The 25,132-nt window shown below is 43.2% G+C and overlaps 2 protein-coding genes across 2 annotated transcripts; one reads left to right on the top strand and one right to left on the bottom strand.

Annotated features, from left to right (window-relative positions):
* The first annotated feature begins 1,554 nt into the window (after window positions 1-1,554).
* entpd8 (ectonucleoside triphosphate diphosphohydrolase 8) lies at window positions 1,555-7,772 on the top strand. Its single transcript, XM_084445550.1, has 9 exons — window positions 1,555-2,354; window positions 2,507-2,624; window positions 4,754-4,904; window positions 5,011-5,170; window positions 5,338-5,568; window positions 6,289-6,555; window positions 6,994-7,104; window positions 7,289-7,423; window positions 7,520-7,772. Exons 1-9 carry the CDS (start codon window positions 2,226-2,228, stop codon window positions 7,715-7,717), a joined length of 1,500 nt encoding a protein of 499 aa, XP_084301676.1. The 5' UTR covers window positions 1,555-2,225; the 3' UTR covers window positions 7,718-7,772.
* Window positions 7,773-17,908: 10,136 nt separating this feature from the next.
* srsf3a (serine and arginine rich splicing factor 3a) lies at window positions 17,909-22,559 on the bottom strand. The gene is made up of 7 exons (XM_084445555.1): window positions 22,446-22,559; window positions 21,422-21,467; window positions 21,089-21,299; window positions 20,831-20,965; window positions 19,300-19,338; window positions 18,643-18,729; window positions 17,909-18,545 (listed from the first exon to the last, which is right to left on the bottom strand). Exons 2-7 carry the CDS (start codon window positions 21,426-21,428, stop codon window positions 18,518-18,520), a joined length of 507 nt encoding a protein of 168 aa, XP_084301681.1. The 5' UTR covers window positions 21,429-21,467; window positions 22,446-22,559; the 3' UTR covers window positions 17,909-18,517.
* Window positions 22,560-25,132: the final 2,573 nt, after the last annotated feature.

Below are 25,132 nucleotides of genomic sequence, written 5' to 3'. Positions count from 1 at the left end.
TTGGCCACCCCTGATGTAGCCAGTGCCACCTTGTGGCTGCGGGTAGCAGCCCCTAAAGACATAAATGAGCGATAGGCAGCCACAGAAAAATAGCGAATAGTTCCGGCCGAGAGGAAAGGGCAGGTGCACACCCTTGTTACGCTCATGGCGGAAATGTTTGCCGAAGCTGTTCTACGGCGTCGTTGTGGAGTCTGTTTGACGCCTGATTAGGATTGGTATTGCACCGTTGAGTCCAGCATAGCAGGAAGCGACAGATTCCTTCTGCTGCTCTTACTGTTGAGTCCCTTATGATAGCATTAAAGTTTATTTTTCTGGTATAATGAATTCTAGTCCGCCTGGCATCTGTGGCTGGTATTGAGGCAAAATATCTGGGGTTGCGGGCGGACTAGTTTATTTTCTTTATTTGTGTTGTTTGTTTTTGTGTTGTTAGTCGCCACTTCCCCCAGAGCCGTAGGCCTACAGGGTGAGCTGTGCGTGAGGAGAGCTGGATGGCTGGATAGACGCAAGAGAATCTTGACACTGTGTGTGTGCATACTAGCCTTTGTGGCATCTGATTATCAGCGTGTTTTGTTCCAGTGTGGATTGCTCACGTGTGACAAGTGTGAAACAGTTTGGAGTGGTGTGCGGTGAACTAAATGGTAAATTTATCTTGTTATACCCAGTCAGAAGGTCCCCTCGGCCTGTATCCTCAATGAACCTTGGCACTTTATTAAATATTGTTCATCTTGCTCTTTTTTTACTGTGCGGCGCAAGTTGAGGCTTGCTACATTTATATTCAAGGACGTTTGGTTACTTTGAAGACTACTCGTAGCAGCATTGAAAGGAGCCCAAGACAGAGGCGCTCCACTACGCTCCTGAACCCCGAGTGCACAGCCCATGAATCCGGTGAGAGATAAGGTGTCACCGTGAGGCCGATTAAAGCCCTCACGGGTCCTGTAATTCTATTTATAAAGCACTTTGAAGGACAATCTCAAAGTGCTGACAAAACGGTTTAGTTAGCCTACTTGTCTTGTTTCGTTATCATTAGGCCTAGTCTACCTCAATTCCCGAATAGCCACTAACCCAAATGTCCCCCCCCCCCAGGGGGAAATTCTGCCACACATCTCATGTCCGTGATAAGTGTAATCGGGTTTGTAGTAAAAGTGTGGGCTCTTTAATGGCCTATCACTGCAAGGAATGAGGCAATACGACCAAGGGAGGAGGACAGCGGACGGGTGTTTATCAAAGAGAGAGAGAGAGAGGGAAGATCGACAGAGAGATAACAAGAGCGAGGGTTCAGACTCACACCACTTATATGGGTGCTTTCTTCATCTCCAATTCCTCTTGCTTCAACCGTTTGGCGGACAGAAGAGGACGCTTGGTAAGTCAGAGAGAATGTTTAGATGAGTGTCGTGCAGAAAACGGCTCGTCACCTCAGTCTGTTCTGCACGAGTTCAGGGAATGTTCATATTAATGAGTAACCAGTTAGACGGCTGATATTGGTGTTCAGTGTTTTTTTAGAGACTCGTAAAGTAAACACCACTGCTACAGGTAAGTGTCTCATACTGGTCATTTATACCAGCCTCACAATGACAAAGTGAGACTGACTTACTTAATATTGTCCTATTATAGATCATGATGAAGCATTATACAGTATTAAAATGTAGATAGTGTATTGTAACAGATACCTAATAAAGAATTAGAATTCATAGAATGCACTTGAAGGAAAATTCTTCCTTCTACACTCTGTACAAGCTGTACCTGCTGTGTGGACTGAGGCTGGAAAAAGGAGCCTTTTTTATTCTGGTCCTTGGTCTTGGAATGACCTTCAGTCAAGCCTCAAACTGATGGCACTTATTCCTTTAGCCAGCTTTAAACTGAAATTATCAGAAGTCTTTACCACCAGCTGCTCATGTAGTAATATACCTTAATTTCTTATTCTTCCCACGTGGTCTACGCCTTTTGTATATTTAGTTGTGTTGTTCTCTGTATTTTATATGTCCTTGTGTCTTTCTATGTGAAACTTTGCTGCCTTCTTGGCCAGGTCAGTATTGTAAAAGAGATTTTATCTCAATGTTTTTTATCTGGTTAAATAAAGGTTAAATAAAAATAAATAAACAAGAGACATGTCGCTGCCTTAATCCCATCATTCTGTTTCATGTTCTGTGTGTGTGCGTGCGTGTGTGCATGCATGTGTGTGTGTGTGTGTGTGTGTCAGGGATAGTGTGCCTACAGGGGTGGCTCCAATGAAGAAGGCGTTGGGGAAACAGGATGTTGTTGCTGCATTGGTAGTAGCATTGGGATGTGCTGCCATTATTGCTCTGATTCTCACATTATCCCAGCACCACTCTGTGAACCTGCCTTATTGTATGCAGGTGAACACACATTGGAAACATCAGTCATTTGTGCTTCACATGTACTTTATGATAAGCCTTATGTCACCATTTTACTAAATCTCTGACTGCCAAAGCAAACACTTTAACAATGAATGTCTCTCTCGTGGTTTCTTTGCCTGTGGGTGTTTCAGTATGGGATGGTGTTTGATGCTGGATCGACTCACACGTCTCTCTACATATACCGCTGGCCCGGGAGCAGAGAGAACAGCACGGCGGTGGTGTCACAGATACTGGTCTGTGATGCGGACGGTAACGTCTTACTTTGCAACATCTCTCACTAATCTTTATTCAAACTTGATCTATACTCAAGAGTTACACATTGAGGTGTGAACCTCATTTTCAAGTGTGTTGAGTTCACAATAAACAAATACAGTCAATAAATACAGCCCTATACAGTACATAGAGATATAAAGACATCATCATCATCATCATCATCTTCATCCGCTTATCCAGGGTCGGGTCGCGGAGGCAGCAGCTCCAGCAGGGGGCCCCAGACATCCCTTTCCCTAGCAGCATCAACCAGCTCTGCCTGGGGAATCTTTAGCCGCTCACAGGCCAGTGCGGAGATGTAGTCCCGCCACCTAGTCCTGGGTCTACCCCGCGGCCTCCTCCCAGCCGGACACGCCTGGAACACCTCCCTAGGGAGGCGCCCAGGAGGCATCCTCACTAGATGCCCGAACCACCTCAACTGGCTCCTTTCGACGCAAAGGAGCAGCGGCTCTACTCCGAGTCTCTCCCGGATGACTGAACTTCTCACCCGATCTCTCAGGGAGACCCCAGCCACCCTCCGGAGAAAACTCATTTCGGCCGCTTGTATCCGTGATCTCGTTCTTTCGGTCATGACCCATCCTTCATGACCATAGGTGAGGGTGGGGACGAAGATAGACCGGTAGATCGAGAGCTTTGCCTTTTGGCTCAGCTCTCTTTTCGTCACAACAGTGCGGTATAGCGACTGCAGAACCGCACCAGCTGCTCCGAGATAAAGACATCACAGGAAACAATATAAAATGAAGTAATAACAAATTCATTAACTAAAAACAATCACAAACAGAAACACAGTAGTCCATAATCAGAGTCCTAAATTGTTGATATGAAGGAAGTGATTCCAATGTCAGAGTGTCTTGGAGGCAATTCCAAGAGCTAGGAGCCAAAGATGAAAGGGCAGACCTTCCCAGCTCTGTGGTCACATGGGGGACTTTAAGTGTGAGCCAGTCACTATACCTAGTTGAATACGGACTAAATGTACATCTCAGCATCAAAGTAATATAAGGAGGCAGCTTCCCAGTAAGAGCCTAATGAACAAGTACCAATGCCTATTTTGTCTTACTTCTGAAGATGGCCAATCACCCCTGTCATATAAAAGACTGCTGTGCAGGTTAACTATCACACGTGATAAATCTAATCCAGAGTTGAGAGGTTTCAAGGCAGTAGCAGTAGCATTACCATAAATTATATCACCATAATCAAGGACTGTTAAAAATATATCTTCCACAATTATTTTCCTGACAAATGGGGAAGTTGGATTTGTTCCTACATAAAAAAAAAAGAAAAAAAGTCTGAGGTAGTTTACCTGCTAAGATGTCAAAATGGTATGTAAAAGTAACTTTATCGTCTAACCAGATGCCAAGATATTTTTATTCTGAGACTCTCTCAATGCAAGACCCAATTACTGTATTTATACACTGCCTACTAAAATCTACATTTTTGGCTCTAGTTAATAGCATTACCTTTGTTTTATTAGCATTGAGAACCAATTTAATGTTGGCAAGAGTTACCTGCAGGGTGTTAAAAGAATTCTGTAATATCTCAATGGCTAGATTTACAGAGTCAGCAATACAATGAATAACAGTGTCATCAGAATTAAGAAGGATTTATGCAATCTTTTAGAGAGGAGACAATATCATTAACGTAAATGGTAAAAAGTACAGGGCCCAAAATTGAACCCTGTGGAACACCATTTGAGACAGGTAAAAAAGTAGACCGAGCATTTCCCATCTTCACACATTGATGCAATAGTCTTGAAAGAAAGCATATACCTTATCACGCATACCAATTCTAGATAGAATTTGCAATAACGGGTGATCAACTGTTTTAGATAGGTCAACAAACAGAGCAGCACAATGTTTCTTTTTGAAAGTGCCGATATAATATCATTAGCAAAATGAATAGGTGAACATAGTATAGAATAGTAAAGTGAATAGGTGAACACTATGACCAATTATGTGAACCAAAATGGGACAGAATGCTTTTTTCATTTCAATGCGACTTTAAGTACTGTACTTTAAGAATAACTTGAATAACCTCTGAGTCATGAGATTATGATTTACTGTTCCTTCTGATCCATCAGATATAGCATGACTGTGCTGTTCCTACTGCAGGACCCGGCATCTCCAGCTACGCCCAGGACCCCCCTGCTGCCGGTCAGAGTCTGAGGAAGTGTCTGGACAGAGCCAAGGTGGCTGTTCCTGCCGGTCAGTGGCAGACGACGCCCACGTACCTGGGGGCTACCGCCGGCATGCGACTCCTGCGGTGAGTCATCTTGAGCTGGAGGTTGTTGGCGAATCATCATACCAGGGTCTGCGGTCAGTTATCCCAACGCACCGTGTTACTGGACGCTTGTGTGCTCCACTCCCAGGATTCAGAATCGCCTACAGTCTGAGCAGGTGTTAGAGCAGGTGGGGAAGACCATCCAGAGCTATCCGTTTGACTTCCGGGGTGCCCGCATCCTCTCGGGTATGGAGGAAGGGGCTTACGGGTGGATCACCATCAACTATCTACAGGAGGGCTTTATCAAGGTGCGTACAGTTTGCAACTGGCAAAGTCTACAGTAACTGGGCCAAAATGCTTTTCTGGACCCTACTATTGTGTTTAGACTCTCTGCCTAATACAACCACATCCAAATTATCTGGGGGACTGAAAAGAAGAAACTACAGCTTTGTGTTTGTTTGTTTTTACTCGTCAGCATTCCTTCGAAGGAAAGTGGGTTCGTCCCAAAGGGAAGAAGGTCATGGGTTCCCTGGACATGGGCGGGGCCTCCACCCAGATCACCTTCACACCCGCGGAGGCCGTGAGAGACCCCGCCTCCGCGCTGGAGCCTAAGCTGTACGGACACGTGTACTCGCTGTACACCCACAGCTACCTGTGCTACGGTAAAGAACAGGCCATGACGCGGCTGCAAGCGCATCTGCTGGAGGTGAGAGGGGCTGATAAGTGGTGGTCGGTTAACCAAACACTTGGTAAGCTGGACACAGTGATATGTGGAGATTGGCTAAATATTGATAGATTAATAAGGAGAAGTAAAGGTTAGTCTGGAGTCAAGCGTCACAGAACGTGGGCAGAGGGGCGGAGCCAGCGCATCAGCCTACAGTATGCTACCTGCACCATGCTATATCTGAGTGCAGGACTCGTTAGCAAAACTTGAAAAGTGGAAATCTGGGGTCAGTGACCAATCAGAGGCCAAACCAGCCTCTCCGTACAGCCCACTATCTGCGTGGGCCAATCAGCTTGTCCCCAGAAGGTCTTTCCGTAGCGAGAGCTTCAGGGTACTCAGAATAAGTTAAGGATACACTCCTCTCACATGTTAGCATCAATTACTTAATTACTGTAATTAGTACTGTAGTACTGTAATGTGTCTCCATGAAATGTGATTCATACAGCATGCGATTCACAGCATGTTATTCCTTATGTTTTCCTGTAATGTGATTAATACAGCATGTGTTCCATGTAGGCCCTACTGTGATTCAGTGTGATTTTAATACAGCAGTGTTCAATGTGATTTGATTTATACAGCATGTGTTCCATGTAGTGCTTCATACAGCATGTGATTCCCTGTGTTTCCATGTAATATGATTAATAAAGCAGTGTTCCATGTAATGTGATGCATACAGCATGTGATTCCATGTCCCCCTGCCAGAGGAGTGGCCTTGCACAGTTGGTCGACCACCCGTGTTATCACCAGGGTTACAACATGACCCTGACCCTGGCCGACCTCTACGACTCCCCCTGTGTGACCAAACCCGCCGGGTTTGACCCTGCTGCAGAGGTCACCTTCAAAGGGACCAGCGACCCAGGCCACTGTCTCAGCGCCATGAGGACCATCGTCAACCTCACCTCCTGCTCTCTCCCCCCGGACTGCGGCTTCAACGGGGTCTACCAGCCCCCAGTTAGTGGGGACTTCTTTGTGAGTATTGATCCCCACTGGAATTGATCAAATAAGCTGTAAAAAACACACACAGAGCCGTGTGCTGCTAATCATTCACCTCTATCCATGTAGAGCTCTCTTTGAGCTGTTCTTGTCTATTAATGTTCAGTAATTGTCATATTATGTTTTGTGTGGACATCAGGAGGAACAGCTGCTGCTAGCTAGCTAGGTACAACACCTAGCTAGCTAGGAATAGCTGCTGCTAGCTAGCTAGGTAGGTACAATTTATAGGTATAATAGGTATTTGACAGGTAGATAGATCTTTATTGATCCTCTATGGGAAATTACATACAACAGCTGATAGGCGTCCTAATGAATACTAAATATCTCTGTTATGCACCCTAGGCTTTCTTATCAGAATCAGATAACTACTACACTTCTCTAATGATTGCTAAATACCTCTCTGTCTCCCGATAGGCGTTCTCAGCTTATTACTACACGTTTGACTTCTTGGGCCTGGCGCCGACGGCTCCGCTGTCTAAGGTCCTCACCACTATAGATCACTTCTGTAGGAGGACGTGGGATTCGGTGAGACTAATGTGCACACAAACACACACGCTCAGCGGGACGAATAGTAGGCCTACTGTACTCTAATAAACATGTAATTTACATTTCCTTGACACATTCATATATTGACCCAGACTAAACAAAACATCAATACATGTTTTCACAACTGGGCGCAGGTAAAAATTGGTTTATTTTTTGTGGACAGCTGAAAATGGAGTATCCAGTGATGAAAGAGAAGTATCTTCGTGACTACTGTGCTGCAGCCAACTACATTAGAGTAGTTCTGGTAGAAGGCTACAAGTTCAACCAGTCCTGGGAGAACATACACTTCCAGAGACAGGTGTGTCTGTTTGTCAGCGCAACAACCTTCATTTACATTAGTGTGTAAACAATGACCACGTTAAAAGCAACGTCTTTGTCTGTGTGTACCTCTCAGATTGCTGACACAGACATCGGTTGGACTCTGGGCTACGTGCTGAATCTGACCAATATCATACCTGCAGATCGCCCCCTTGAGGTGACTGGGGTGCAGCACAGTCAGTGGGCAGCTGAGGTCTTCTTTGTCGTCTTCGCAGTCTTCCTCAGCTTGCTGCTTCTGGCTGTCCTCTACGCCTGGACACCGCATGAGGGCTAGGAGGACGGGCCATCATGACCCTTGAACTTTCCACACTTTACCCTCTCTAGACACATGTAACCCCTGATCAATGTAGTATAATGTATATAAATAAAGTTTATCATTTAATCAGCGGGTGTGTTAGTAATAATCTTGATTTAAATGTAGGCAAAACCAAAAAAATAATTATTGATTTCAGAAGGAAAAATATAGTGTCTTAGAGTAGACATAGAGAAATCATGCTGCTACCTTGGCCTACAGATATCAGATCTGTCATGATCTGTTAATATTTTAAAGCTATTTTTGAATAATGACCATGTATATATTCTCATTCTCATGTTGATCTATTTATTTTGTTTTATTGTACTAGCTTTCTCTTTTCACTGTTGAGCTCTATGACAACAAATCCCAATGTTTATACATGGAAAATAAATTTACTTAAACTTCAATAAATTAATTTAAACCTGATAAGTACTCAAAAACATGTACACCAAATGAGACAGGCAAATCAGACAAAAGGGGTTTTTCAGGAATAGTTTTACAGCTTTAGTAGAAACGGAATATAAGACTTTATATGATCTCCACTTTTACTTAATGTTTACAGTGCACAATGCTGTAGATAAGAGTCTCTTGTACACCTGAATCAAGTCTCAGTGACAGCAGCAGGCGGCTAGTAGGAAGCCTTGTTCATAAGCTTAGTCTACGTATAAAAAAAACACCCAGTCTTCACTTGCTCAGTTGAATCCATTTAATGGTATTTACAACGTTTCGTTTAGTGACCTTCTTCAAGTATATGGATATATGGATATATCTGAAGAGGGTCACTGACCGAAATGTTGTGTACATTAAACAGATTCCATTGAGCAAGTGAAGATGATGTGCGGGTGCTTCTGTTTCTTTTTATTATACAGTACAAATGCTAAAAAAAAAACACCCTGAGAAATAGCTGATTTAATTGTCTGAATTAGCACTGACACTCTAAGTAGGCCTGTTGTTGCAGAAGCTTTGATTAAATGTTGACTATTTCAAATGAAGACAAACAGATCAGACCATGCAGTTTTTCAACATACTAGGAATCTGCTTTCGGTCGTGGTGCATAACATTGAGACAACATTGGACAGAGTGCAGGGACGAGACAGGACAGTGCAAAGAGTGGTTACAAAAAGCTAGTTCCCAAAAAAAAGGATATGCTAAGAAAAATAACAATATATAAAAAATAGTATATTTTTATTAATAAAAATTAAAAGTTATTTTTCTTAGCTTATTCTTTTTTTGTTTGCACTGGCTTTTTGTACCCGCACTTTGCACTGTTCATAACTTTGGACAAGTTCATAAAGTACAACTGTGGGCGTATAGTATGTTCCGATCCAGTGCACTCCTTGATTAGCAACATGAAGATTTCTTCACAGGGGGCTCTTTGTGCAACACCACACTTCCCGTCCCAGAGTTCTCTGCTTTCTGCCTCATCATCCTGGCACGACAAACAAAGGTCTTTACACATCCACTCCACATATAGAGGAACAGTAATAGAGCAACAGTAATGTGTAAGCGAGAGGTATGAGGATATTATAGAATAACAACAATAGTGTGAATGTAAAGGCATAAAGGTCTGTCAGTCTTACCTTACCGCGATTTCCAGGGATTGTAGCACGTTGTCTCCCGTGGCAGCACTACACTCCATGAAAAGGAAGTTGTATTCCTGTGAAATGACAAATATAGTAAACAGGATATGATGCCTTCAGCGTATCACCCTAAGCTTCCATGGACCAGTTTATCACCCTAACGCTAACCCTAAGCTTACGTGGACCAGCGTATGAACCTAACGCTAACCCTAAGCTTCCATGGACCAGTTTATCACCTGAACGCTAACCCTAAGCTTACGTGGACCAGCGTATCACCCTAACGCTAACCCTAAGCTTACGTGGACCAGCGTATCACCCTAACCCTAAGCTTACGTGGACCAGCGTATCACCCTAACGCTAACCCTAAGCTTACGTGGACCAGCGTATCATCCTAACGCTAACCCTAAGCTTACGTGGACCAGCGTATCACCCTAACCCTAAGCTTACGTGGACCAGCGTATCATCCTAACGCTAACCCTAAGCTTACGTGGACCAGCGTATCACCCTAACCCTAAGCTTACGTGGACCAGCGTATCACCCTAACGCTAACCCTAAGCTTACGTGGACCAGCGTATCATCCTAACGCTAACCCTAAGCTTACGTGGACCAGCGTATCATCCTAACGCTAACCCTAAGCTTACGTGGACCAGCGTATCATCCTAACGCTAGCCCTAAATTTACGTGGGCCTGCTTATCACCCCAACGCTAACCCTAAGCTTATGTGAAGCCAGGTGGTCAGTGGCCTACCTTTGCCAAGGATTCCCCTTCCTGGAACTCTACCTCCCTTTTGACACAATCACTCTTGTTTCCAAGGAGCATGATGATCACATCCTCCGGGGCCCCCTCCTACAAGAAAGGACATTATGGAACATCCTTAACATCAATTGAAATAAATCAAATAAATCAGATTAAGTTGGTCAGGGGTAGGCTACTGGACAAGAAGGGACAGGAAGTTATCTAAATTAATTTGTAAAAATCATTAGTGAAAAATACCCCTGAGAAGGGGGTTTAATGTGGCATAATGCCCTAATGTCAAAATGGAAACATTTGTCAGATATAAACTGTTGCTGTTTATATGTAGTACACAGTAGCTAGTACCCATCACCACCTTCATCTGGATTTTAAAAAAAGATTCCACTGACTAAACATGTTTTTGCCACATTCAGCTATTTCCAAACTAATCATTTTAGCATGTCCTGCAAAACCAAAGATGTTATTCTGTCACAGGTGTCCCTGCGTCGCTGGTCACTAGCACTTCCCACCTTCACCTACACTCAATCCACCTCTGATAAACACCGCTTTAGCCAGCTACACCCTCTCATAAACACCGCTTCAGCCAGCTACGCCACCAAAAACATGGAACGATTTGATGGTGTGGGTGGGTGGCATTTATACTGAGGAGTGAGTTTAACCAATTCAAGTCAAAATTTGATTCATGTAAAGTGTCTAAGTATCTTGAAAAGTGCTCTGTACATAAAATGCATTATTATTATTAACTTGGTTACAATTGCATTTGTCAGACATTGTTATCTGATCCTGTACCTGGACACAGGAGAGCCAGTAGCGGACATCACGGAAGCTTAGAGAGGAAGTGATGTCGTACATCAACAGGATCACCTGAGCTCTGTGAAACACTTGCCTAGTGATGCTACGATACCTGCGATCAGAGGACAACAAAAAGAGAATCATTCAGTCGAAATAAATGTCCAATCCTAAAATTGACTGCAGTTGATTCCAGTCCCAGATAGCAAGCGGATCTGGGCCATATACAGGCCAGATCTGGCCCTTGTGGCTTAGTTCCGGCCCATATATGGCCCAGAATTATTACACATCCGCTTGCTATCTGGGGTTGCACGTGGTTCACTTTGACAACACTTAAATTCAATTTCTATTCGTCTTTTTTTAGGGGAATATTCTCACCTTTCTTGACCTGCAGTATCCCATAAATGTAGAGTCACTGGTTTCCCATCCACTGACAGAGACTGTGTGCAAGTATCAATTCCTGACCACACACACGCACACACACACATACAATCAGAAACGACAATACAATAAACATTTAGTATTTTCACAAGACAGAAGATGCATCTCTGGCGGTCAGCTTGAGGACGGGGCATGAAACTCACCAACAGACGCACAGAGTTCCCAACAGAACTCCCCACTTTGGAAGCGCTTGAAGAAGGAGGTCTTGCCCACATTAGCGTCTCCCACCATCATCACATTGTAGTGGATTTCCCCAGAGTCAGGGTTTCTAGGGGTACCTGCAGGGTGGAGCGAAGACATGGCAGTTTTTATGCAATTTTATGTCTTCCAAAAGAGCGTCCACCCATTACATTTTCTGACACATTCTAGATCCTGTACATCTTCCTTTCTCTATCTCCATCACCAATCACATCCTCCTACACTCATGTCATATAGGTTTACCCTGCAGCGGTCTCATATCTTTTGTGACCATGCTCTTCTCCATCTGCTCTGCAGGCCTTCTCGTGTTACCAGCACTTGTTTCTGGTGTCGCCTCCGACAGTCTGTGACCGGATGAGATAACAGGCATCGTCTTTATGGACCATACAGTTATCAACCAGTGATGTAACATGTGTATGATGGATAGATCTATGAGACACTTATTTTGTATGTGTATACAATATATATTGTGAGTTCTGTGTGATAATGTACAGGGGGGGGCAGGCACTGTACATGTGTTGCTGTGAATGTTTTGTTCTTTTTATGTATTTTATGTGTATATGTTGCTGTTAAGCCACGATCCTTGTATGCCCTAGACAAATTTCTCCCTTGAGAGACAAACAAATAAATTCTTCTAATCTAATCTAATTATGTACAGTAACCTCCTTACCCAGCAGAGCCTGTGTGCCCCAGGCCTTCTTGGAGTCTCTTGTCACCTTTACAATCTGAAGTAACAACCTTAGACACATATTAAATAACTATTAATCGCATAATAAATAATATCTTTCACAGATATATCAACATTCAGAAATGTGATTAAGAACCAGATTATGACGATGCCAATGAAATTAGGGAGAGCAGTCATATTCTCTTCCTCATACTACTAATAGTAAGTTCCTCTTTCTGTTAGCTGATACAGTATATACATGTGTAGTACAGTAGTTCCTTTATTGGTAAATGTGGTAATTGTGGGGTTTTCTGTGACAATAGACAAGAGATGCATGAAAGGAGCAAGATACAGTAATACAAATGGCAAACGTAATCTTACTCATAACATTTTTACTTAAGTTAATAAAACAAAAAAGCTCCTGCACATCGTCTTCTTCACTTACAGACAACTACTTCAATAGGACGTTTCGGTGCAGACTTTATTCAGAACGTTCAAAGTCAAGAAGTTTGTTTTAGTACTGATGGCACTTGGCCTTCTCCAATGCACCTGTCGATTTATCGGTGTGCAAAAGGCTTGCTTCTTGTATTTAAGTGAATAACAAACACACAGACATTTCTAAATAGGAATCCCTACTTGTGCATTAAATATGTAAGAGCCTTGATAAAATATATGATGAATTCCACATTACCTCTATGTGTGTGCTCTCCTCATCTGGGTCTGCTGCCTCTGTTTGCTCTTCACCGATTCTGGAGAGATCAGGCTCATGGCCATCTATTCCCAGGTTGTCTTTTCCTACACGACCTTTGCCGTGGCGTCGAGAAGAACCCATCTTCTTCCTTCTAACTTGAACCGGTCCAACCTTATTACCCGTCTGCTCCATGGATGTGTTCATCTCGGCCTGTTCCTCTTTCTCTGCCTCTTCAATGGTGCCCTTGTTTTCACATACTTGTGTTTCCTGCCACTTCCCCTCTCCGGTGAGGCCGTGTGTCCTACGGGTGGACCCCATCTTTCTGCTGCTCCCTGTAGCTTCGGGTTCTTTATTCTCTTGACGTTCAAGACGTTGAGGGGGAGATGATTTTGAAGGGAGATTTGGTTTAACATTTGTTTCAGACTGACTCTCTGTGTCTGCTGTGTGGTGCAGTTCAAAGATATTGTCGACATCCCTTTCACCTGGTTTCTCAGTGTGGATTGTAGACTGGGTGTCATAAGATGTTGGACTTGACACAGTATCATCATAAGATATTGGACTGTTGGACATCTGCTCTCTGTCTTTCCCCTCTTCACTATCATTTTCTGTAAGTTCTACAAACAATTTAAACTCAGTTTTCATCATTTTAAACTCAGTCTTGTCTATGGCTGATTTACTTTCTGCCACTATTTCCTCTCCCTCTCTGGGTTTCATCTCATCTGCTCCTCCAGCATCCTCCTCCTGTCTCTCCTCTCCGGTCTGTTCTCCTCGTCTTTCTCTGAGTCTCCTAGTGGAGCCCATTTTTCGGCTTCTCCCTTTGGTGTCGGTGTGCATGTTTGCTTTCTGGCACACATTCTCTGTGTTATGCAATGGCCTGGCGTTATCCCCCGTCTCATACATGTCAACACTTTCACTGTTGGTTTGCTCTTGCTTCAAATATTGATTTAAAATACTGTGACAGGTCATGTCTATTGTAGCATTGTAGCCCTCTTTCTTCTCGTCCTTCTGGGCTGCACTAGGACCAGCATCAGAGTCGGTCACTTCCTCTTTCTGAGCTGGACTTGGACCATTGTTAGGTTCAGTGACTTCCTGCTTCTGGGCTGCACTCGGACTATTATCAGGTTCAGTCACTTCCTGTTTCTGGGCTGCACTCGGACTATTGTCAGGTTCAGTCACTTCCTGCTTCTGGGCTGCACTCGGACTATTGTCAGGTTCAGTCACTTCATCCTCCTGATTCTCATTGTTGCTTTTGTCTCCACATCTCCCTCGTTGGTTCCTACGGGTGGAGCCCATCTTTCTTCTCCTCCTTGTGGTGTTGGATTCAGGGTGAGCACTTTCTCCAGGTGGAAAGGATTCCACTGGTATTCTTTCTGCGTCGTCTGACTGACTAGCATCAGCCACATTTAAATCAAAACTCTGCCCTGATATATGAACCTCAGGGAGGTCGATGAACGATGATATTTTGCCTCTAAAAGGTTCATTAGAGCTATCTTCCGGAACAGTATATGTATCAGAGAACGACATGGGAAGTGGTTCATTAGATGTTCCCTCATGTGAAATGCTGATGTTTTGGGCTATGTCTATGTTATAAACTATTTTTCTTGAGTCACTCAAGTCTTCAACAGCCACAGGCTCTATGTGTGGTTCTTTCTCCCAGTCCTGGAACATGTCTTTTGCTCCTTCCTGTTCCACAAGTTCCTTTTTCTCTAATCTAGAAGGTTCCTCTTTGTCATCAAGGTATGACACATGTCTCTGGGGCAAAGTGTGATCGCTCTCCTCTTCAGTGGATAACTTGTTCTCTGGTTGCTGAAGTTCTTCGACCTCAAACCCTGTGTCCCTTTCAAAATCAGCAATCCCATCAGCCCCTGCTTTGAACTCCCTCTCTCTCTCCTCCTCGCTATCTTTGTCTGTAGAATCTCTGAACTCGATCTTTTCAATGCTAGAGGTCGCCTCTGTTATGATGCCGTCTTCCACCTCTCCAACAGTCTTTGGGGTAGTAGCATCCTCTTCCCTCCTCTCCTCTGTGTGTTCCTCTCCACATCTACTTCGAAGGGCCCTGCGAGTGGAGCCCATCTTTCTCCTCCGCGAGGTGTGGTCTGGTTCTATGTTTCCATGTCCCTCCAGTAATGGTGGAGACAGAGGAGCGTCAAGACTCTCCCCTAACTGATGGAGTGTCTCACCGTAGGGGGTTGGGTCACGTTGCCTGTCAGCGATGTCAGAATATGAGCTTGGGATATCATCTAACTGGTATGGCATAGGAACACTGGCATCCTGACCACCTGACGTCTTGCTGGTCTTGGTGAGTCCAGATAAACTTAGAAGCACAGAATCATTAGCAGTCAGTAATACATCCTCTGACTGTTCAACCTCTCCAAAGGCGGGCGCCTTTGATTCCCTCTGAAAGGTTAACTGAGTTTCACTCTCACTTTCTGGTTCGTCAGGTGTGGAAGGACTAGCACATGCCTCATGAACAGTCCTGGTCTTCTGTGTGGGACGGACCAGTGAAGTGAAGTCAACCCCTTCACTTTGCCCACACAGTGATCCTGTGTCCTGTAGTGCCATGTCCACCTCCACGAATCCCTCGCTAGCTCTCCCCTCTGCCCTATTACCATACACCTGATACAAGTCTGTTGCCACTTCTCTTGCCTGGTGTGTTTCTGCCCTCCTCACCTCACTTAGATATGCAAAATTACCATCTTTGTCATCTGGGTTTAAGTTGGTTGTTTCATTTACAGTGCTATCAAAGTCATCTTCCATGAAGTCGACATTGGGATCCTGAAGCTGCACTATTGATGGTTTTCTATCTTGAGTGTGATCATCAACTGGGTTTACTTCTCCATCTGTTGAAGCATCACGTGTTTCAGTCGCTCTGTAACTAAATTCATCCTCTGACTGAAACAACTGTGGAAAGGGGGTTTGAGAAAAGAAAGAGTCTAACTCCTCTGTGTCTTCTGTGAGCGTAACATCACCAAGCAATGTGCCATCTGACTGGTCCAGAGTCTCAGTTGTAGTGTTGTCATACTCATAGCTGCTTCCGGGTCCTCTAACACATGCTGGGCTCCCTGATACTCCTGCAATGATCTCCATTTTGATTTCTGACTCAACCTCTGGCATATCGAGTGACTCACGCAATGTAGAGTCCTCCTCAAGATTTCCAAAACACTGCTCTTGATCCATCTCTCCCTCTCCAATTCCTCCACTGTCATTGCCCGTCTCTGCATGCCTGCTTCTATGAGCACCGTCTCCTGGGACTTCCACAGGTATAGAGATATGTTTTTCTTCACCATTTTGCCCATCAGTGCCTTGCATCCCTTGTCCAATTAGGTGTACCTGGTTCTTACTTAACAGCTCACTCACTTTAGGTTCTTGTGGAAGAGATGGATTTAGACCCAACTGGTTGATCTCACTAAATTCACCATAAATTACTTCCCCAACACCCTCACTTTCAATAGTATGGAATTCAGCCAGTACTTCAAGGTCAAGCTTTGACTCGATTTGTTGATTTTGACTTGTTGATGTCTTTGGCTCGGGACCTGCCTGGATGGATTCGTCTGTTGACATACTTTCTCTGTACTCCACCTCAACCTCCGTGTCACCCACCTCTCCTTCATCTGCCATAGTAGACCTACTGGGGCTTGGATGAGCGTCGTCTCTCTGGAGCTCAGGATGGTGCTTCAAGTCTAGAGGAGGGAATTCACCATGTACAAGAAACGCATCCATACCAGGAGTGAATCTGTCTGCCTCTAGACTGTCACTAAGTTGATGCAACTCACTGCTTTGAGCCTCACTAGGTGCAGTGTCATCACTTATTTCATCACAGGTGTTTTTTGCTGCTTCCACCCTCAACTCGTTCAAATCTTGCCTATCTCTGTGTCTGCGGGACCCGAGTTTCCTTCTCTTTCCCATGGTGTCCAAACCTGTGTTTTCAGAGTGAGAAGGTTTTAACTCTGCCGGGTTGTTTGAGTAGAGAAGCTCTGGTTTATGTGAATCTGAGAGAGCCGCAACTTCTTGTTCCTCCATCAACACGTGAGGCTCATCTGTCTCTTTTTTTCCACCTTGATCTCTCCTCTGCCGCCTTGATGAGCCAAATCTCATTTTCCTTGACATCTTGCTATAGCCCTTTGATCTGTCCTAATTCAGCGATTCAATTTCTGACAATTGCGTCAAGAAAAAGGATACAATATATTATTTGCATTATGTGAATTCATCCAGTTACATTTGTGATGCATTGCTCAAACTATACATTGATGGCTGAATAAGTCAAGCTCACCTTGGGTAGTGAAAAAGAAATGCTCGACTTCCCATGTTATGGCTTCACACTACATGGCAGCCTTGCCTCAAGAACTTTCTTTCAGCTTTTACATCTAGGAAATAGTATGACTTTCTGCTCACCTTCAGGATCCACTTGTCTTTACAGTAGAACCAACAATCAGGTAATCCAAAAGTCCAATAAACTCAATAGCATTACAACTGTATTGGTATGGCTTGTCTGGGAGCATCACAGAACAAGTTGTCGCTCTGTCCTGCAACATAACTGACATAGCTACTTCCTGTTGTTCCACACCTACAGCATTTACCAGAGCAGCACACTTCCTGAAGTCAGTTAAAACTTCTCCAAATGTGGGTCGTGACAGAACTGAGAGAATACACCCAGTATATTGACACAACAAACTATAGAAGGTTATACCAGTGGCTACCTAACACAATATGGGCCTCATGTCCTTCAATTTAACATCCTTTTGGTTTCATCCTAATAAGATGACAAAATACCTAAAATAATAATTGACATAAAAACCCAGAACAATCAAAGATGTATTACATTCAATTGAAATAAACATATCAAGACTTTTGGCATGATGTCAGCCTTCCAAGTTTAATAATCAGACTGTACTTGGCATGAACAGCGCTGTTCCTCCCACACCGACAGCGCAATTCCAATTTGAGCATTTTATCTGGGTCAGCATGGAGTCAAATCTAATTCTTTAAAAGGAATAAGTCAAACAAATGCGTACCTTGAAAGCAATTTATTGAACATTAAAGCTTTTTGAGTTAGCGCTTCAATAAATGTCTTAACAGTATGAACATTTAGGTTTCATATTTTGCAATGGATATCACTGACAGCCTACGAAATTAAACTAAAACAAGATAGAAATTCTAAAACTAAACAGTAACTCCAAAGTTGTAAAAAAAAAAAAAAAAAAAACATCCAAAATTATCATGTTACCAAAGTTTTAATTCACACAGTCCACCAAAAAAAAAAAAAAAAAAAAAAGGTACATAGAAAGTAATCGTATGCCTGCATTCAATCCGGCTCGTTTGACATGCAATGTGAGACAGTATTTAAATTCCTGTACAACTGCACATTTGAAAACAAAATCAGTGTAATGGTGTTGAAGACACAATATTCCAAACCCAACTATTCCCTATTGGACAGTTTGGAAGTAAGGTGTAGGATTACAAAAGCAGAGATGGAGATTGTTGGAGTAATGTGTTACAATATGGAAAAGAGTTGAACTATGAAGTTGCCTCATTTCAGAAGACAAAATAAACTCTAAAATATGAATCATAATGTCGTTTAAAAATGAAACTTTTGCCCATCCATAACCTGATTCAATGGCAAGAAAATCGTCCGGTTTGGTATGAGTTCAACTTCCACAATGTCACTTTCTGTCATTAGATCGGGAGCGACTGCAGAGAGAAAGAAAGAATACTTGTAAGACACTAAGAATTGTAAGTGTTTGTAAAATCACCAGGAGCGTGCTTGTACGTCCACACCGACACTCACCTCCTGGACCTGGAGAAAGATCTTGAGGGTTTGTGGTTCCTGTCTCTGGAAAGAGACCTATCTCGCCTTCTGTCTCTGGAGAGAGACCTACAGCAAGAGAAGCAGGCCCGTTGATATATTGTTATGACCAAGACAATACAAAGGCCTTAAAAGTCGTTTACAAGACAAGTATGAAATGCAGTTAGCCCACGTACTGTTTATGGATTTAATCTCCAATAAAGAACTAAGAAAGTTTTACAATATCCTGGTGTTTAAGAGACCTGAAAGTAGGATTCTTATTAGGTGAGCCTATATTAATGGAACTATATCAAAGTCATAGGCACCACCACACTCAGGAGCTGTGTTCGGAATCGCTCCCTATTCACTATATAGTGCACTATATAGGGCGTCAGCCATTTTGTTTGTAGTGTCCGAATTCTCCACGGAATTTTCGTTCCCTATATAGTCCACTATTTATTACCCACAATTCACCTTGATTTGCAGGGAACAGTGTATGTACCCTACATTTTCTCCGTTCCCTAGGTAGTTCACTACATGGTGAACCCTATATAGGGAATAGGGAGTGAGGGAACGAGGGAGCGATTCCGAACACAGCTAGGGTCTGAGGGACAGAGATGGAGGGCAGGGCACTGGAGGGCGGGGCACTGAAGGTCTCACCTGCTGCGGCTACGGCTGAAGCTCCTCCTCCTGGGAGATCTGGGTTGGCGGTGGGCGAGGAAAAAGAAGGAAGAAGTATGATGAGACTCGGAGCACATTCCTCAGCCAATACCCATGAAATCAAAATCTCTGAACCGTTATATCACAAAACCAACCACAGCACTGCCCTGTCTGAGCAGGTAACCCTCGGCAACCTTACTTGATAACAAAGAACTGTTTGGAGAAGCAGTTGAGGTCAGAGACTTGTGCCCCCTAAAACTCACTGTGAATGGGGATCTTTCAAAACAAACGCCATGTGGGCCGAAAGACACGGGTTACATCAATGACCAAATTAGACCAATTAAATGAGACAAGTAAACAGATGTATAGTGCTATGCGGACCTGATAAATCAATACGCTGGTCGGGGCTATGCTTCATCCCCCATATAACATAACCAGCAGTTCCTGGATTAGTTCAGGGATTGCAGCTTTGAATTAGGGATCTATGTGAAGTTCTCAAACACTTCATAACTCTACACTGCACTACAAATACTTAACTGTGAAGCTCAAGCAGCTTTCAAGTCTAGATTAAGCATGTCACTACAAAAAGCAGGAGAAAAAGAACTTACTATTTGGGGGGATTTGAACAAGATAGAAATGACGCAAGGAAGCCAGAGTGGTGGCGAGGGATGTGGTATTTGCAGAGAGGATTTGCCACAAGTTGCAAATGTTGCAGATATGAAGTTGGTTGGCTGGTTGGTGGGGGTGGCTGTAGATTTTCCCTGTCTTTTACGCGTAAGCCGAGGGCTGCTGGTCGTAGATAGTTTTCATAATGGAAAAGGTATTGGTGCCGACTGGCCGGGGAATGTGAGGTGGGCCGCTGTCGTTTGGGTTTAGGTTGGAGGAGGAGGAGGAGGATGCTGTGAACTGCATGTTCAGGAACCAGCAACCTGACGAGCAGCCAAGCCTGGGTCATGTAACACGACATCAGCCAAGCTGATTGGGGCACGTTGGTCACATGATGCTGAAAGAAGACTAGTTGACTGACTCAGAGGGTGGTGAGAAGAGGCATGGTGATGACTCTGCAACGGGGTTCATTTATATTAATATAGATGGCAAAAAGTTCTAAATAAATAAAACAAAGCCAACATCCATAGAATGACCAAACTTCAATTTCTTTTCAGAAATTGACAAATTGCTCAGTAGATATCACTATATCTGTCACAAACAAATTTAGGGCTAAACATTTAAATCAAACCAAGACCCCTTTTCAAAACCAGCCAATCTTTGGTGTAATGGGCCCTTTAGAATTTGGAGTAATTTAAGGTTGTAGGTATTATTACCTTTTTATCAAGGACAAAATCATTCCAATGGTTAAGAGCACTATTAAAAACCACAGTTGACACTCCCACCTGTTACCTGAATCCAGAAGTATTAACTTAGGATAAATTGGCTTGAAACAGTAGGGAGGTGAGTACAAGGGATGAGAGGAGACATACATATGTGATAGCAGACATGTTAAAAGGGGAAGAAGGTAGTTGAGAAACTTTACCGGCGTCTGACAGGAGGGCTGCGACGCCTGTGGTCATCTCGTGGGCGTCGGCTCCAAGAAGGAGGAGGGCCGCGGCTCCTGGAGCGCTTCTCCCCATTGGATAACTCAACCCGCACTCTGCAGCCGGAGAGCGTCCTGGACACATTGACCATCGAGTTAAAAAACAAAACAAAAAGAGGGCAGTGCACAGACAAAGATTTCCTTCCTTCCAACACTACAAAATGGCCAATGTACAGCCTCTCTCTGCTGAAGTTCTACCTTCCATCCAGCTCCCTCACGGCATCCGTTGCATCTCTTGGGTCCTCGAACTCAACGAAGGCAAAGCCTGGGGGGTTCCTGGCCACCCACACACTTCTTAGAGGGCCATAATACCCAAACGCCCTCTCCAGCTCTGTCTTGTTCCCACTATTGCCCAGATTTCCAACATACACCTTGCAGTCAAGTGGGCAATCTCTGTGAAGAGCAGGATCTGAGGGCGATGGACAGAAAACACAAAAGAATTAGCAAATATGTTCAATTATTTGAGTTTGAAAAGATATTCCATAACAGAGGTCATTAAGATACTGTACAAGGTTAGTAGTGTAATATTACCTCCCATTTCCAAAAGATGGATTTATTCTTTGAGTCTTGGCAAAATCTGTTAAAAGAAGAAAAGCATGGTTAGCAGTAGCACACCCCTGCAAATAGGCAGCTACACCCCCCACCACCAGCTACAAAGAGCTAGCTATTTGAACTAGCATCAAAACCCACCAAATGCCATCTGTTCGACCCCTCTCGCAGGGAGCCATTTTGATAGCTAGCTCATACTAAACCTTTAGCTAGTAGGCATAAACAAGTAGGCCCAATATATGAATGGGGCCCACTAGAAGAGGTCGGAGTGGGGGAGGGGCACGATTGATAAGTGTCCAGCCCTTGCTATGGTACATTAACGAGACAAAAACAAGAAAGACCTATCGTGGTTTGGAATGGACAAATACAAGAATCTGGAATCTGAAGCAGTTTTGTCCGACAAGCAATCAACCTTCGCTAGATAGCGCTGCTAGGACCAAATATAGTCCATAGCTGGATATGGTCTATAACCCATCTAAAAATAGTTTGATTCCAATAAATTATATAAATGTAGACGACTGCTATAGTCTAATGAACTACGACTACTTCTAAATAGTCTAAGATGTTAGCTGCTTAGCTTCATTAGCAAACTAGCTGCTAACGAGGTAACGTTAGCTAGCTAAGTAACAACAGCCGGCCATGTTGTAATCGCTGGACGAGCTAGCCAACTCATGTTAGCTATTCACATTTTTGCCTCCATCCAAACAGACAAATATAACCAAGATAATGTGAGCCACATTAAATCTATCGTTCGACGATTTTGAAAGGCTACACTATAACGAACCTTAGCCAGTAGCAACCAAAACTAAACATTTCCATTTCATTTTCTTTGGTTAGCAGGCTAGCTGGGAGGAGAACGCGTTAGCAGGTAGTCTAGCATGGCCAGACAGAACATAAAGGAAACCACACGGCACAATGGAATATCGACAACAGGGGTAATTCTGTGATTTTCGAATGCAGATGCACTCGTTGAAATTTGTAATTTAACCACAAATTAAAATATTACCAGTTACTTCCCCCGCTTTCGTCTCCTGTCGGCTATCGTCTCACAACGTGTCTCAACAACGGCGCGCACTAGCGAGCTATTCGAGCAAGCTACGGAAATAACCCGGCTAGGCCGCGGGGTCGAGGGTCATCAGCGTGTCTGACGTCCTGACGTCATTGCGTCAGTCAGTTGTAACACCCCCAACTTGCCAGCTGGGGGGCTATACTTTCTACATAGTGTCTAGCCTACCTACCTACAGTAGATACAGATCCCTAGGGGGGAATTTGGTGTTTCAGCAGTGGAAAATAATTACAGCAAGGTTGGAAAAAGATACAAAGTAGTAAGCATAAAAAAGAGGATGAATAGGGACTATATACATATATATGTACAGCATGTGTACAGTATAGCATAGACTACAAATAAAAATAGGCCTACATACATCCAGTCTGTATAAATATCTATGAGTAGCCTACACATAGCCTATTACATACATACATACATACATACATACATACATACATACATACATACATACATACATACATACATACATACATACATACATACACTATCATACCTAGTTACCCAATCTAATCAAATCAAATCAAACTTTATTTGTATAGCGCATTTCATACAGAGGCAATAATGCGCTTCAGAGAACAATGAGGATATGGACATAGGTTCTACACTGGTTCTACCCCTACATATTCCAGACGGAAGCAAAAAAAAAAAATCAGTTCACTCAGGGTCGAAAAAGTGAGCTGTAAAAATTCTTCCCTGACCTCTCTCAACTAGACGATCGAGCAAGCTCCTGGAAAATGTTTGTCTATTGGCTAAGAACATTTACAGAGCAATAAACATGGGCCAAAATACTTAATAGGAGAGACATGACTGTCAGTAGCCTATAATAGTTTTACAGAGATGTTGCTCCATCCATCCATCCATATGCTTGCAAACTCGATCAGAGAACTGAGAATTGAGAATTCTGAAATTGTGAAATATCATCAGATTCAATGTAGGTTTTAGAGATGGATACCTAAATGCATAGGCCTATCTAGCTCTCTCATAATCCCCTTTCTGTCAACTCGTTCAAACTTCTCCATTGCAAGTTTTAAAACCCATTTAGCCTAGGCCTACTTACTGTGTCTATGCTACTGTGTAACCTATCTTTGTTCATTCAAAAACTATAAGGTTCTGTCTCACTCAGAAACAGTAGGCTATTTATCGTAGGCTAGAGCACGCAGACAACATCAGTGCTCGTCTATTGTATCACATCCTGTGAGGACAAAAGTTCAGCGCGGAAGGATCAGCAGGCTGAGGATTACACGGGGTTGCGCAACACAGATGCCGTGAACACAAAGAGAACTATTTTGCTTGTCCCGGTGGGCATATTGTGTGAGAGTAATACGGACATAGAAGATATGTCCGTATCATATCACATATCACATCAATCATGTTTTTCAAAAGATATATAGCCTAAGTATATTTTAATAATAGCCTATAGTAGGCCTATATATTTATTATCAATATTGCTGTAGGCCATATCCATAATATCACAATATTGTAAAAAAAAAAGAAAAAAAAGGCTCTTTCTAATATATAGCCTAACTGAATATTGGAAAATAAACATGTATGCATTTTATATTTAATACCATATAATTACAATGCCATATAATCATTATATGATATTGTATATGCTAGAAAGCATGCATCATCATGAATGGATGAATGGTTAGTGTAACACATGTGATTATACATCTATGATCTTACACATAAGTGTCTAAGATTATGGTAATGTAGCCTATTGTATTGAGTATAAAACAGCAATAATTTATTTCCAGAAATTGTATAGATTTTGGGGTGCATGTGCAAGTGAGGATGTGTGTATGTGTGTGTGCGTGTGTGTGCTTGTGTTATCAATCAGTACTGTAGGCTAGTTGTCTTTCCTTTAGTATCACTTAACTGTATAACACAATGATTCCAGCCCAAGTCATTTAGCTTTGTTGGTCTTCCCAAACGTCTCAGCTTTCTTGTTTAGCTACATCTTCTTGTTTTCTAACAACCACTCAGGCCACAGTGTTGTTCAATCCCATTAGTACAGCACATTCTGTTCAGATTCACTTCCTGACGACTCTGTCCCCGGATGACCCCGCCCCGTCAGACGCTCACTCAGACAGACACCAGCACATTCACCGAATTCAGCAGAGGGGGGTTTAGCGCTGATCACGAACGGGGTATTTCCACCACGGGGAATGGAGCTGGAGAGGACGCAGCAGGATGATGTTATTTTGGTGGGTTTTGAATCGTGGAAAGTTGAACCAGTTTCTAGTTTGTCTGTTGTAGCCTAATACATATACCTATATCACAGAAACCCTATTGGGCATGGAATGAATGCTAACAGCTTTTGTGATACTAACTGGATTAGCTCTAGTGAACACTGGACAGATCAGGACCAGGGGGACACTGTTTCTGATATAAGTATACCTCGCTATGTTTTAGTTTATTTTACTAGTGAATTTATGACACAGTCTAACACCTTGGCCTCTCTCTGCTATCCACATTTAACCCTGACCCTATCCACATTTCCTGATGAGTCAGCCATGACATGAGTCAGCCACTGGTATTATTGGACTCATTTCCAACATGGACACTCAACATCAATAACAAATGAAGGAAAAGTATTGATGGGTGTGATTATTGAATGCTTA

The sequence above is a fragment of the Borostomias antarcticus genome, assembly GCF_949987555.1.
Source record: "Borostomias antarcticus genome assembly, chromosome: 11".
Classification (NCBI taxonomy): domain Eukaryota; kingdom Metazoa; phylum Chordata; class Actinopteri; order Stomiiformes; family Stomiidae; genus Borostomias; species Borostomias antarcticus.
This window is presented reverse-complemented; position numbering and strand designations above follow the sequence as displayed.